At 44.6% G+C, this 13,687-nt stretch overlaps 1 protein-coding gene across 1 annotated transcript in view; it reads left to right on the top strand.

Annotated features, from left to right (window-relative positions):
• LOC129383962 (uncharacterized) overlaps positions 1-12,622 on the top strand; it is a 28,062-nt gene extending 15,440 nt beyond the window's left edge. Inside the window, exons 5-8 of the mRNA XM_055069004.1 lie at positions 647-679; positions 5,169-5,231; positions 9,478-9,528; positions 12,435-12,622. Of these exons, the coding sequence (XP_054924979.1) occupies positions 647-679; positions 5,169-5,231; positions 9,478-9,528; positions 12,435-12,485 (198 nt within the window). The 3' untranslated portion in view covers positions 12,486-12,622. The remainder of the gene's footprint in view (positions 1-646; positions 680-5,168; positions 5,232-9,477; positions 9,529-12,434) is intronic.
• The last annotated feature ends 1,065 nt before the right edge of the window (positions 12,623-13,687 follow it).

Raw genomic sequence — 13,687 nt, 5'->3', positions numbered from 1 at the left:
CGCCCTACGTCAGTTGTCCACTTGACAAATATACTCGGTGTTTACTTTTGAGAAGCAGTAAAAACATATCCTAGCGTACCATGAATATAAATTTATCCTGTTTGCCCCAACCGGCTGCTGTATCTGGTAATAGCGCTTCCTTGCCTTCCTACATCGCCTTTATCCTCCCATCAGACCAAGTTGGGTCAACGAGTATGTGCCGATGTGTAAATATGTGCAGCTTTGCAACGACCCCCTTCTCAACGGATCAGATGTCAGTGCACGTTCAGAAGACAGAATGAACATGTAATGACAGCGTCAAGGACAAGCAGATATAAAGAAACGGGAATAAAGGTGGATGCAAAGATCCTAAAAAGCAGCAAATGCTGGTGCTGTAAGATTTCTAGACAAGTCGAATGCTACGTCTAGGTGACGAAGAAAGCGTCAACAGCGGGCCTCTGAATATATAAGGTAACAGTGAGTGTTGACCTATTATTTCTGTTTGTCTGTCTGTTACTTCATTAAAATGTATTAGGCAGCTGCCTAAAAACAATTTCAGCTTTTAACTTGTATTTGCAAATGGGAAGAATGAGGTTCTCGTTTTGCACAAAACCACGCAGCAAAATTCTGTGCGTGCCTTGCACTGTTTTTCCTTCAAACTTTCCAGGGCCACAAGATCATTGGCACCCATATTTTCGACGTAAGTGAGTTTCCTTAGAAAGGTTTTGTTCGAAGAAAGCAGAACATTCGAATTAGTTGATGGTGATTTATACGTAAAATTATAACATTGACACTGCACATGTAAGGAGGATTGCGTGATATTTGTTATTCTACAGGATGACGGGTTCAATCTCAAGCCTACGCTGGCAATCAAAGGATTAAGGTTAAACATCAGAATGTTAATAGGCATGTATCGGCGGTACCATGACCATACCCATTTAATGTAGACCGAGTCTGCCTATTCTTGCCAAGGGAAAGCACGGGGAAGGCGGGAGATGGAAATTCAATACGATGAGAAAAACGAGAACGAAGTAAAAGTTGCAGCCAATTTTTCGCGAAGTGGGCTTCTCTTTTTCAAGGCGTCTTATTCTTACTACTTGCAAGAACTTTTCATAGCTAAAAGTCACCTTGTGCTCAAATTACGTGTGAAAACCCTGCATGCATCCATTAGAATGCATCGACGGCAAATAATGCGACGAAGTTCCCAACGTCTTCATTAACCTAATTCAGTTCAGAAATCAGTCTCAATTTTTTTACAAAGGCTAAGCCTAATAGTAATATTCAGAATTTTGGAGTTCTGATCCTCCAAGACGGTGAACTTCGAGAACAGTTATCATTCTTACGCTAAACACGGTCCTGATTATATTAAATGAAAATTAATGGCAATTGACCCGCCTGAGCTCGTAATCATGCAGAACGATATATGGGTGTGTGCAGAGTTTGACGATACCTCTTGTGTTCATAGGGTTTCAAAGAAACGTTCCTAGAGGAAAATGTGGCGCTGCTGTGTTTCAACTCATACGGGGACGATGCACAGCAAATCATAGAGGTCTGCATTCTTTGTGCGTGTGTTTTGTTTTTTATTTGGAAATGTCTTCGGTATTTTTCAAGAAGGACACTGCCGAGAATCTTGTGTGCTCGTCCACCGACTAAAGTGACGAGTCATTCTTGCGGATTGTTTTCGGTGTTTCATATTGCTCAGTGTCCAAGCAGCCGTAGTTTTCTAGACACGGTAAAGGAATAAGTGCAAGCTGACAAGCGTAACCATTGGAAATATTGTTTTTCACGCACCACGCCCTTATTTGTTAAATGTGGTTAATTTCTAATGTCGAAGGACCGCTGGAAGCCAGAAAGACAAATTTTGTACTAATAACTGCATCGCCTATTGTTGTTCCCTTGTTGCTGCTGAAGCGCCATATTCGATTGACCTGTGCATGTGTATACCAGCGCAATAGTTCCCTTGATATCGTGGATATTTGCGCTTGTTGGTGCATGATCTTCGCATTGCGTAGTGCACGGCAAACACTGTTTCAAGAAGGACACAGGATTGCACAATGCTGCACGAGCGCCCCGTGTGACATACAGGTGCACAATACGCAGTGCCTTTTAAACGATTGTTGGGCGAAGATGTAAGCTGCATTAGTATGAATCTGTGAAAATGCGATACGGTATTGTTCGGCTTGCGAGTAGGTTTTTTTGTATCAAGTGAAATTTGTGCGTGTGCTTTAGGTTGTCTCATGGGTGCTATTTCCCTTTTCTCCTTTGTATTGCTCAATTTTTGAAGCGTGCGATATTCGCGAGATTTGTGGATTTGACGAATGAAAGGTCGTGCAGAAGGCTGAAACATTCACCAAAGAGTTAAAAATGATGAATTTTGAGCATGTTCGTAGAGATTAATGTGACGGAAGGTCAAGACCCGTGATACGTAGACGAAGCAGAACGTGAAGAACGGCGTTTATGTCGTCGTTCTTGTCCTAGACTTGTTCGCGTTTTGCCGGTGCCTGGCGCACAGTACCGATATTTAGTATAAATTCTTCAGAAATTTATTTGTATATTTTTAACCCTATGCATAGAAACACACAGACACATACGAGGTTACAAGTTTGTTTGCTTTTTCATAAAAGTTACATCAAAAGAAATTGCTCAACGTCTGCAAGTGTTTTAAGTTTATTGAAGTATAAACGTTCCGAGCAAGATGCACAAGAAAAGAAGAGAAAAGGCGGACAGGACGGAGCGCAGACTGTCAACTTTATTTAATGAAACGACAGAAAGCCTTTATACAGCTTCGATCAGCCTTTACACAGGTCGATCAAATCAGGATGATGGCGCGAGCTCGTGATACGACAGAAACGAAGAATATTGAAGCTTTCTTCATCAGGCAACATGGGGACAAGTGCATAAGCACGCCTTTGATTTTACTCACGGACAAGGAAGTTGCTTTTCTCGAAGGCCATATATGAGTTTTAAAGTATTTTGCATTCCTTCGGCCATAGTATTAACGTGATACTGCTAATCGCCCCATGTCCCAGCCCAGCCACGTGGGCCATCCATGTGCCTCAAATGCGTTACCGAACAAATTGAATGTCTCGAAATAAATTTCGCCAGAAAAATTCTAAAGGACGACTTACACACAACCTAGACACATGATGGTGTCGCATTGTAATTTGAATATACGAGAAAACGTAAATTTCTTACGCCGAAATTCAAAACCCCCTTAACCAGCGTTTGTTTCATTCATAGAGCGGCGTGGCTGGTTCTTTGCAACACCATCCAGATGGCGCTTGCCTCAGCGCATACGGGGCCCACGCAAGATGACCTGTTTCTACTAGAAAAGTCGCCTTCATGCATAACGTTCGCTGCCCGCATATCCCGGTAAACATTACGGTTACATAAGCTGCAGTTGCCGGGAAGCGTTAAAAGCACTCAGGTATCTTTGACTGCTATCGCTTTCCAAGCTTAAAAGCGGAGCTTAAGCGTCTTCCAAAATTTTTTCATCATCGTCGAGTTTTCTGTTATTGCCATCAGTTATTAACTTCGCATACGCGTTTTGTCGAATCATTTCTGTTAGGGCTTTGTTTTTTTTACTGCTTACGCGTTGCTTGGATTTTTCGCTGTTTTGTTGCTGATCTGTTTTCAAAATGGCCTTAAGGAGGAGCTTTTCCCTGTTGAATAATTTTTTAGCCAGGGAAACAGAGTGCGCACGCTTCATGTTGGTAGTTGCAATCTGATTGTCTAATTTTCGAGCCTAAGGGTGCCGCATGTGATTAGATTGCCTATATATAGGCTTTCTGTCGTTTTATGAACTGAAGTTGGTAGTCTGCACTATGCCCTGTACTCTCACTTTTATTGTGCATCTTGCGCAGCTCGATTTAAGATTCAAGCATGAACCAAGTAGTAGGGAAGAAAGTGTTTGATGAAATGTGAAAAAGGTCGCGATTTATAATCCTGAACATTCGTTCTAGTGCTTTGCACACTTAATTGCCCGGTTTGCCAAGAAAAACGCTCACAAACAATTACGATGATCACTAAGGCAAAATTTGAGCCCAGCTCCGAACGTGTTTTCTTTTCGCAGTATAAGGGCTCGCACGGACAACCTATCTCGTGCGGCACGTTCGCTAATCGGCAGATCGCGAGAGCTTGCGCGTGGTTGACGCGTGGGTGCGATTCACAGCAGTTGCCGCAGGCAGAGCTCCACTCATGCAGCGCTTTGTTTCCATACAGACGACGCGCGCTACTATGGCGCCATCTCGTATCCATCATCGCCGGTCACTATGTTTTTTTTTTCTTCTCACGCTCTCATTCCGCTAGCGACCAGAGCGGCCCTTCGTCGCGGGAAAATCGTCCCACCAGTGTCAGCGGCGACAGCACCCAAGGGAAAGTCACATAGAGCCTTACTCTTAGCCGCTCGCCATCACCCCTTGCAGCAGCAGCGGTCCACATCACACACGCTGGTACCGCGGACTGACCCTAGCAGCTGACGCTGTGGACAAGCGTAGCACATCCCCCCTCATGGCACTCTGCCACCCCTCCCCCTCCTACGGAAGCCCAGATGAGCTCTCTCACGCAGCTGCGGATGCCGTAGCCACCGGCAACTCAGCGCATGCGCAGCCCCTCTCCCCATCGCTCCTCCTCCGCTTTCCGCATCATGGTTCCGCTGCTGCGCTTTCCTCCTGCGCTTTCCTCCTCCTCTCTTCGCTGTCGGCCTTCTTTCATCTCGCACTGCGCCTGACGTTCGCTTTTATTCTTCGTGGCGCTCGTTCGCTCGGTTACGCCGACGCAGCAGACGCTCGCCGCAGGAACCTGCTATTAAAAGCTACGCTCTGTAAATACGACTTGCTTATTGCTCAGTGCATATCGCACCTCCGTGCTGGTACAAGAAACTGATCACGAAGGCAGCGCTCTGTTGTATACAGTGGAGACGGCGCAAGCGACCAGATGGCCGCGTGGTCGCGTTGCTCATGGAAACCTCTATGGCGTGATGTTTAAACTGAGGCAAATTTGCATTTGTTTATTGAAAACAAAGCGAGTGACATTATTTTGATAATTGATGATTGCAATCAACAACTGCCGTCATAAAATTTTAGTAGGGCTGTGGTGCCCTGAGTGCTAAGTTCGTAAACACGTTTTTGAGATGTAAATGCATATCGTGGAAGTAATGCGCGCATGTGTTTTCGGCTTATGCTTTTCAGATTATTCTAACGAAGCTTGCTGAAAAAGCGAGGAACGAGAAGTTCAAGCTGGTGGTGGTCGAGGTAAGTGTACAGGTGTCGGTTTTCCTCCTCTGGTACCTTCCTACGCATATTACAGACTGACACGCATGTTGTGGCGGAGACTCGTTAGAGACGGTGGTGGTCTCACGAAAAAGCAAACAGAATACTTTATTTTCTTTGTCTCTGCTTCCACATAGATCAAGTTTCGGAGCTACACAAAATGCATTTTTATATACCCAGCAACGCATTCCTTGAAAGGAAAAAGATGCCGCCATTCTACTCAATGAATGTCAGCTTTCAACGACCATTACCATACTCCCTAATGGGAAATTTGAGAGCAGCTCTGCACGTGCTTTCATATCGCGATTTATTGGATGGCGCGGTATATCTGTCTCGCGCGGCACGTTTTCAACGGAGCGAAGCGTTGCAGAGCGAGTAACACACAAGTACAACAATAGCGGTGAGCACAGTCGTCGATCGTCGAACTCTGATCGGCAAGTGAACGCGTCAGCTTTTATACCTGACTCGTGAAAGGTTCCAGTTTAATCGCTGGTGCCGGCGTGATTTCCAGGAAGTCGTACGCAATTGGCGTCACCCATATAATCCGATTACAAAAAGCTTTGGTGACAAGAGCCAGCGGACGGAACTATCGATAACGTTCGATACCTTTCTGATACATGCAGGCGCGTCGTGCGTCGATCGATAACGTTTAACGCTTGTGAGTGGATTAAAAGCAGTGACGGCAGAAAGATGGGAAGTGAAGAGATGGGACGCGTGGTACTCTGGCGCCATCTCTTAGCAATAATCGCAGAACATGTCGTGCACGGCACCACGGTTCGCGATACCAGGCGGCGCTACGCTTTTCTCTTTCATCCTTCGCTGTTGTGCTCGTTCGTTCGATTACGCCGGGGCCGCTGCCGACGTTCGCAGCAGGAACGGGTCATTAAGAGCTGCGCTCTAAACTTTAGACAAAGCACACCACTAAGTGTAGCAGTTTACTTACTTGGGGGCTTTTCCCTTCCGTGTCTGTAGAATACTCTGTGAACACGCACAATCGCTCCTAAAAGCGACTCAACCTGTCCAGCTGCCCAAACTGAAACGTGCCAGGCGTCTCAAGTCGCTGGCTTGCCCGTAAGGAATTCATAAGGGCGTTGCTACCGCTTCTCGGTGCATGCGTCCGTGGCGTAATGGTTTCTACGTCGGGCTTCTGTGCTGGGAGTTCTGAGCTCGAAAGCTTCCGGCGGAATGATATTTAACATGGTTATTACTTATTTATCGCACTGTATGTTGTTGAAAATGACGAATTTACAAGTTCCAACAAACATTTAAAGTCATAACGACGAAGCTTAGGCAAATCCATGTACTTCCCATGATTCCCATGCTGGATTATTGCAGCTCCCGTAGGAATTAGCTCCAGAGTATCGGCTAGTAAATATTGCTTGAAACTATGTATTGTTTGGTTTCTTAGCTTGTATCGCCAGGTGTCAACACAGACTGGTTCGCTTTGACTCCTCATAGAGGGGGTGGGTGTTTTGAGGCGCGGACATTGAGAAACGTATGGGAGCGGAACACATACAAAGCTCCATTGTAAAACTTCTTTGTTCACAGAAAGGTACTTTTCACCTCAGCCGGTACGACATCCGTCACAGAATAGACGCAACCAAGGGACAATATCGCCAGTGGGGGAAAAAGGCAGCAGAGCTATTTCATCCGTATGTTTAGCAGCCTTATTTTTCTGTATGTTGTGTACTTGCCTAATGACCAAGGAATTATTGGGAAGTGGCCGTTGGTATACCTGAGGGCGTGACATTCGCAGGGTGTCTTCTGTGCGCATCTAGGGTTTATTGCGCTCAGCGCTGACGAAATAAAATCAACACAAAGGGCAGCAAAAAATAAATGCCACCCACGTTTGAAATAGGAATGGCGTGTTCTTGTAGTATACAGAAATGTTGGGAACAGGGAGGGGGTCTCGAAGTGCGCCTACTACCCTCTGGCTACGCCACTGAATGCCACTGCACAATCGGATACAGGTAGGATCACCCAGCTCAGGCATGTTTTGATGTTACACTTTTATCAATAAATCAGTCGTCATGGTGTGAGACGGGTAATATGGGTAAGAGGGCAAAGTGTGGAAGGCATTGTCCTACCTAAAGTAAGATAAACATTGATAGTGTTCTGTTCATTTTGGTGCCTACATCACAACCTGGTTATGAGGGATGCCGTAGTAAGAACTCGAGAATAATTTTGACCACTTGGATTTCCCGAATGTGCAGCCTATGTGCGGTAGGGCAGCATTTCTTGTATTCCGCCTTCATCGAAATTCGGTCGAGGCGGTTGTCATCGAGTGCATTACCTTGTGCTTGGCCACGCCAACCAATAATGGCTGAGAAGCAATAACAGGGGATAATGAAAAGTGTTGGACTACGACAGGCATTGTAATTAATTGAGCTCATAAGTGGAAGTCTTATAAAATTAAATCATCGGTAACAAAGAAAAGGAAATCAAGTCTGTACGATAGTGACAGTCGATGACGACAAAGAATTTGGCACTGTGGAGAAGTTGAAAATTTTCACATGCATATGACAGAGCCAACCGGTAGGCGCAGGACAGGGCTGAGCTGACATTTCTGGATCAAATATTGTGCTGCAGTAGCTTTTAAAAAGGCTCAGAATATTGCTTATTTACCGAATGCCCTTTAAAGTAGAGCCACATCTCATGCATTATATGCCCCTATTTAGGAATCGCAAGAGTCGTGGGGGCCGTGATGGCCAAATACTCCGCCAGAGGGTCAGTGTGCGCTCTGGCATTGAAATCTCTTTAAACTCGGGGGAAATTCCCAATGCGATTGCACCTCGAACACAATAGCCCAACGTGCTGTCGGCATTTTCTTTTTCGTTTTTTTTTTTTTTTTGCCAGCTTGAGATGCCACTCCCAGCCAGAAAAATGTGGCATGCTGTACTATGAACATAGTTCCGTGAGTAAAGATCCGCGATGATCTTGCTTAACACCACATCACCACGTCAGGCGTAAGACGGGGAAAAGGGGAGGGTGCTCGCCTTTTGAAACAGAGGGCTTGACATCAACGGGGAAGCGTTCGTCCTGCACTGGACATAAAGAGTAGACCGATAACGGTCCTTGGTTTCTTGATGAGGAAGTTAAAATTGGCGCTTTCAGGAGAACGGGAGAACTTCTTACGCGGTCCGCAATGCGCTCTCCTCAAGCCTCGCTACGCTGGTCTCACAACCCTTATATATCTCGTGTAAATGCACTAAGCAGATTAAATTTTGATAGCAGTACGTCAGCAACAGCGTGTCAACATATACCTATGCATATTTATTACCGGTGCATTGCTTTATTCTGCAAAGATAACGCGGAGATATTGTCGTTCGCATGATGCCCGAATAAAGAATGCTAGTGATAATTTAGTACTTCTTTCTAAAGCCGGTAAATAACCTAGACTCTTTAAACCTTACACACACATCGCATAAAACAGACTCCATTTTGCTCATATATAAAATTCTGGACAATTATGGTACTCCCATGGGACCGTTGAAACTTAGCATTATATAAAGTGACTCTAAATAGGAAGAAAACGATGGTTTATGCATTTCTAAGCAACATTTATTTCGCTTACATATGTTAATCTATTTCCGAACATCAGTCCTAACATGACCATTTTCCCTCTAAGTAAAACGCGGTGACTGATCTCATTCTGCCAGTGACCTCGTGAAAAGACTATAATAAATTTTTTAACACTTCTACTAACAGCTTCGCTGTTATAAATATTTGTGTTACGCAAATTCTCGTCCAAAATGCCATGGTGCTGTAGGGCCTTCACAAACAATTCGCATTGATTGAGTAGTTTCTTGGTTTATTTAGCAATCCAGAGCTCTTGAACACCCTGAACAACGCAAATGCTACTTGAAATGCTTCCAATGTTGGCTTTGGATACCTTTCGACACCCGGATTTCCTTCGCTGTAAAAGCTCGTAAAATGAGGAGTTCTCTATTTTTCCGATTTATTGTAAACCGGCGGTTTCATCCGGCAACCGAAGCTGCGATCACGAGAACGACTGAATATCGTAGCCACGTAATTAATTGTTGCTGAAGCTGAACACTGCCCACGTGGGAAACCGATAAGAATTGAATCTTTTTTTTTTTTTTTTTTCGCATCAATTCTGCATACAACTGTTTTTATATTGGTTAATGGTTTAGGAGATTTTTGATGAAAGATAGTAACCGCGTTTTGCACATAGGAAGAGTGTCCAACCATCCTTTGTTTTCCGCAGAACCAGACAAGTTGGCTGATGCCAAAACTGATCACTGCGATAATCATTGACGTAAGTACTCGTTCGAGCTACGGCACCAGTCGGGCATGACAGCAGCGAAGTAATGCTCACCCTGTGGTAGACAGCTTCACATATCGCACTCGATTCCATGCTCACCAACAATACAGAACGCTAACTGAGGTAGTGTACATTAGTTTTTCTTGCTCTTGAACTAGATTTCATCATTCAATTCGTCCTCCTTAAAGCTACCTAAATCTCACATGGGTGCATTTTCGAACAAACATTATTCTTGTTTTACATTAAAGACAATGGGAAATCACAAGCCGATTTCCCCGATTATTAGTCGCTGATATTCTTTCAAGAGTTGTTTCCATGACGGCGCAGAGATCTTATTGCTTTAGTGAGGTGAAGCATCTGAATTTACCATACCCTCATTAACAAATAATAGATTAAATGTGTCTTAGCCTAATTTATACCTCATAGTGCTGCAAATGAAAAATTCGTTCCATTCGAAGGTTTCCGTGAAGAGTCTGTTTCTTTTTTTAGAATGGTGGTTATATTGGGACAGCCTGGAAGACGATGTTCGTGTAAACGGTATTGAGTGAACAGGAGACAAACATCCCAACATGTGCTCCATTCGACATGTTTAACGATGTCACGGGAGCACTCACCGTAATCAATTTTAGCGCCTTGCGACGGCCATAATCAGTGATAGTTGCAGAAGTACCCGTAGGGAGCAGACGGCACTCTACAGTGCAAGCGTCATCTGCTGCCCCGTCCCCTTCAGAACGACGCACGCCCAACCCTAGTGCTTTCGCTCTACTTTTAAAAATGACGATGTCTGTACATGCAGCATGTACAGTGTACTAGTGTAAGCAAGATGTTTTTGCTCGTTTGCTCATATTACAGGCGGCCACGATGAAGTAGAATTGGGCAGTGGGGTCATGTAATACTATCCTTTATGAAAATTATCTACCAATTGAAATCCAGGGAAAACAGGGGGAAAGCAGGAGATGAAAATACAAGACGATGAGTAAACAACGGGAGCAAGGCGAAAGCAGCAGCCAACGTTTTGACAAGTAGACTTGTCTTCTTGGAGAAGACAAGTCCACTTGTCGAGACATTGGCTCCTGCTATCTCCTTCTCGTTTTCCTCATCGTCTAGCAATTGAGATAAGGGCGCATACTTCGCGCTTATGTTCTCACGCACGAAATGCTTCTCATCGCTGAGATATTACTTTTTTTCTATAAGAGATTAGGAATCCACTCGTAGTATTTTACACTCATAACAGTCCGACATCAAGTTGTCTTCAATCAAGGTCACACGCAACAAAATTTTAGAGCGTGTAAAAAGCCTAATTTCTCCTTCTGTCAATGTGCAGCACCACCCGTGACAAATTGGCGCTTTAATATCGACTGCCGATGCGAAGAAACTCGTGAATATAGAATTTTTGAGCCTGTAAAAGAAAAAAACAATATCGGGGCGGTGTAGCGGCAAACATGAGGTAAATGTATTAAGATTACGTCGCACCTGACTGAGTTCCCTGATCAATGAGTTCGCGGTTCACCACACTGCGAAGTGATCGAGAGCTCATTCGACACAACTCGTGAATTTTCGAAGAGCAAGGTGCCACTGGTGGTCGTCCGGAACATACCCCAGTCAGTTGCTTCATTGTATGCGCGCATGCGCACGTACTCACGCACACACACGCGTAACACACACACACACACACATTGCTAGACTGTAGCCATGCCTACGAGAAGAATAAGCTGGCTCCTATCGTCCTCTTCCATTGCAGGTGAGGGAGAGCGCGTTATGTAAATCCTGCTATGGAACATAATTCGTGCCCTAACGAAGAGTCGTCCCCAATAGAAACATTGGTCCCAGGGCTTACGTCGGCATACTCACGAATGCACTGATTCATATTTGCTCTACATAAATTTCATGGCAGAGACACGGAGCTTTAATGAGCGGCGAAGGGTGTGTGTGGATATGAGTGCGAACGGCATTGAATTTTGCCGAGTGTGACTGTACGTAGGCATGCTACTGAATGAGCGCTGGTGTGTAGGAGTGAATGCGATATGAGCGCGATTGGGTGCGAGTTAATGCGAATGAAAGTGACTACGAACACTAGTGAGTACTGGTGGGCTTGGATGTTCGCGATTAGAAACTTGAGTCAGAGCGAACGAGTGTGAGTATACTTGGATGTGAGCGATTACCTAGCCTTAGTAGTGTCATTACCCTTGAGTATGAGTGAGTGCGTATCTTGCGTAAGTAACAGTGAGTACGTATGAGTTAGCATATATCACCCTAATGTGCATGTTTATGTCTTGGACACAACAATTGTCACACCACTCTTGATAATTTCGTTATGCATCTCACTGGGAGCCTCTTCCTTGCTTGAATTTCTGCTGAGTTGTGCTATACCTTAACTATGCGACAGCCACACCACTACGACTGCCGAAATACGTCACGCGATTTATGCAGGCAGCATGGAGAGAGCTCTACTGCCAGGATTGTAGCACCATCTTCATTACCTTCTCGCAGCGAGCCCGAAAAAAAAACGTTGGAGATATCGCATGGAAGCGGCCAATGGCACAGAACTTCCAGATGCTCCTTTTTGTATCCTGTTCGCAGGTCTTTTGAGAACCTTGCCGCACCACACTAACTCGGAGCACAGATTATTTTCTTACCGTTTGTTTGTTGCATATGTTTTTTGTCTGGCGGATAGGTCTCACTTTTATTAATTTTATAAAATCTGCGCAACAATGTTTTGGGCTTCTAAATTAATCGATAAGCTGGGTTTGGCCCTATCCGTAATAGTTGAACATAATTTGTTCATTCCTACTTGTAGCGGTGCAAAATCTGCAAAAAAAAATTGAAGTGAGGAGCGTTTTCTGTACCAGATTCACAGCATTTGGTTTGAATGACAATCACACCGGCCTTTGTTTGTGCAGGCATTCGTCATCTACCGAATAAGCGTCTTCTCCGACAGGATGGGGACATAATAGTAGGCACTGCGGTGAAAGGGCAGGCCTGCGAGAGTGCCAGAGGCCAGCGGCACACGAGTTGTGCTTCTCGATGCAGCTGCTAGTACAGCATTGTATTTTGTACGACTACATTGTACTACAAATAAAATCGCCTATAATCGCTCTCCTTTCAACTTGTTTTTAGGAATGTTATGTAAGGAACGGAGAAGGGGATCGAAGTAGGCACGTTTTCACAAGTCCCAATCACGTGAAGGAAAGCGACGAGGACATCAAGGAAAAGATTGGTTGAATTAGCAGCTTTGATTGAAATGCCGACTTGTGAAAGAAAGGAAATTGAAAGTGGGCGACAAAATAGGGGAATGAAAAGAGGGACAGCGCAACCCAGGACGAGCGAGTAAAGAGCACAGGACGAGGACAGGTAAAGCGCACAGTAAAGGCACAGGTCCTGTGCTCTTTACTCGCTCGTCCTGTGTTGCACTATTTCTTTTTTTTATTCTAAAGATGAAGAGACTTTCTCTCATACAACGTTGTGCCCAAGACGCCTCACTAAAAGATGAGAAATCAGCAGCAGGCATTTACTACCAAACACTATCAGGATTTTTGCTTCTGTCTTCCAGATTACACTACATTGCCGTACACTAAATTGCGAAATATGTCACGCATAATATTATTCGCAGACTGCCTGTCAGTTCTTATGTCGTTAGAAAGCAAAATCACTTTTGCATCGATCGCTACACACATTTATTCAACATCATGTTAAATAAATTCTGCTTTTGTGGGTACCTGGGGCATTGTGGGCTAACACTTAGAGCGATGACAGACCGCTTGGCAAAGGCAGCGCTTGGTGGGCCAGTGAGTTTTTTTTTTGCCCAGCCTTACTTTGCTAGCGGTAACAAGAGTTTGATGGTGACTTGTCCTAGGTAGAAAAAATGAGCGCCTCCTTGCTGCACCGTATTACGAACATTTACCGTTCCCCTGGTATGTTCGGTCTTGTCCCTCTCGGTAATGCGAAGTTTTCATTGCATTATTAGGATGTCGAATAATGCAACTAAATCTGTACATGAGTACTTGTGGGATCGCACCATCGGCCCTTTGTGCATCATGTGGGGATATAGAATCACTGGACTATTTCCTCCTACTTTGTCAAAAATATAATTCCGAAAGAAAGACCTATTTAGAACATCTCCTATCGTGTGTGGGCCTCCTTTTCTAGGTGATTA

This window comes from Dermacentor andersoni, chromosome 9 (assembly GCF_023375885.2).
Source record: "Dermacentor andersoni chromosome 9, qqDerAnde1_hic_scaffold, whole genome shotgun sequence".
NCBI lineage: Eukaryota > Metazoa > Arthropoda > Arachnida > Ixodida > Ixodidae > Dermacentor > Dermacentor andersoni.
The sequence above is the reverse complement of the archived record's forward strand: the minus strand, read 5'-3'. Positions and strand labels throughout refer to the sequence as shown.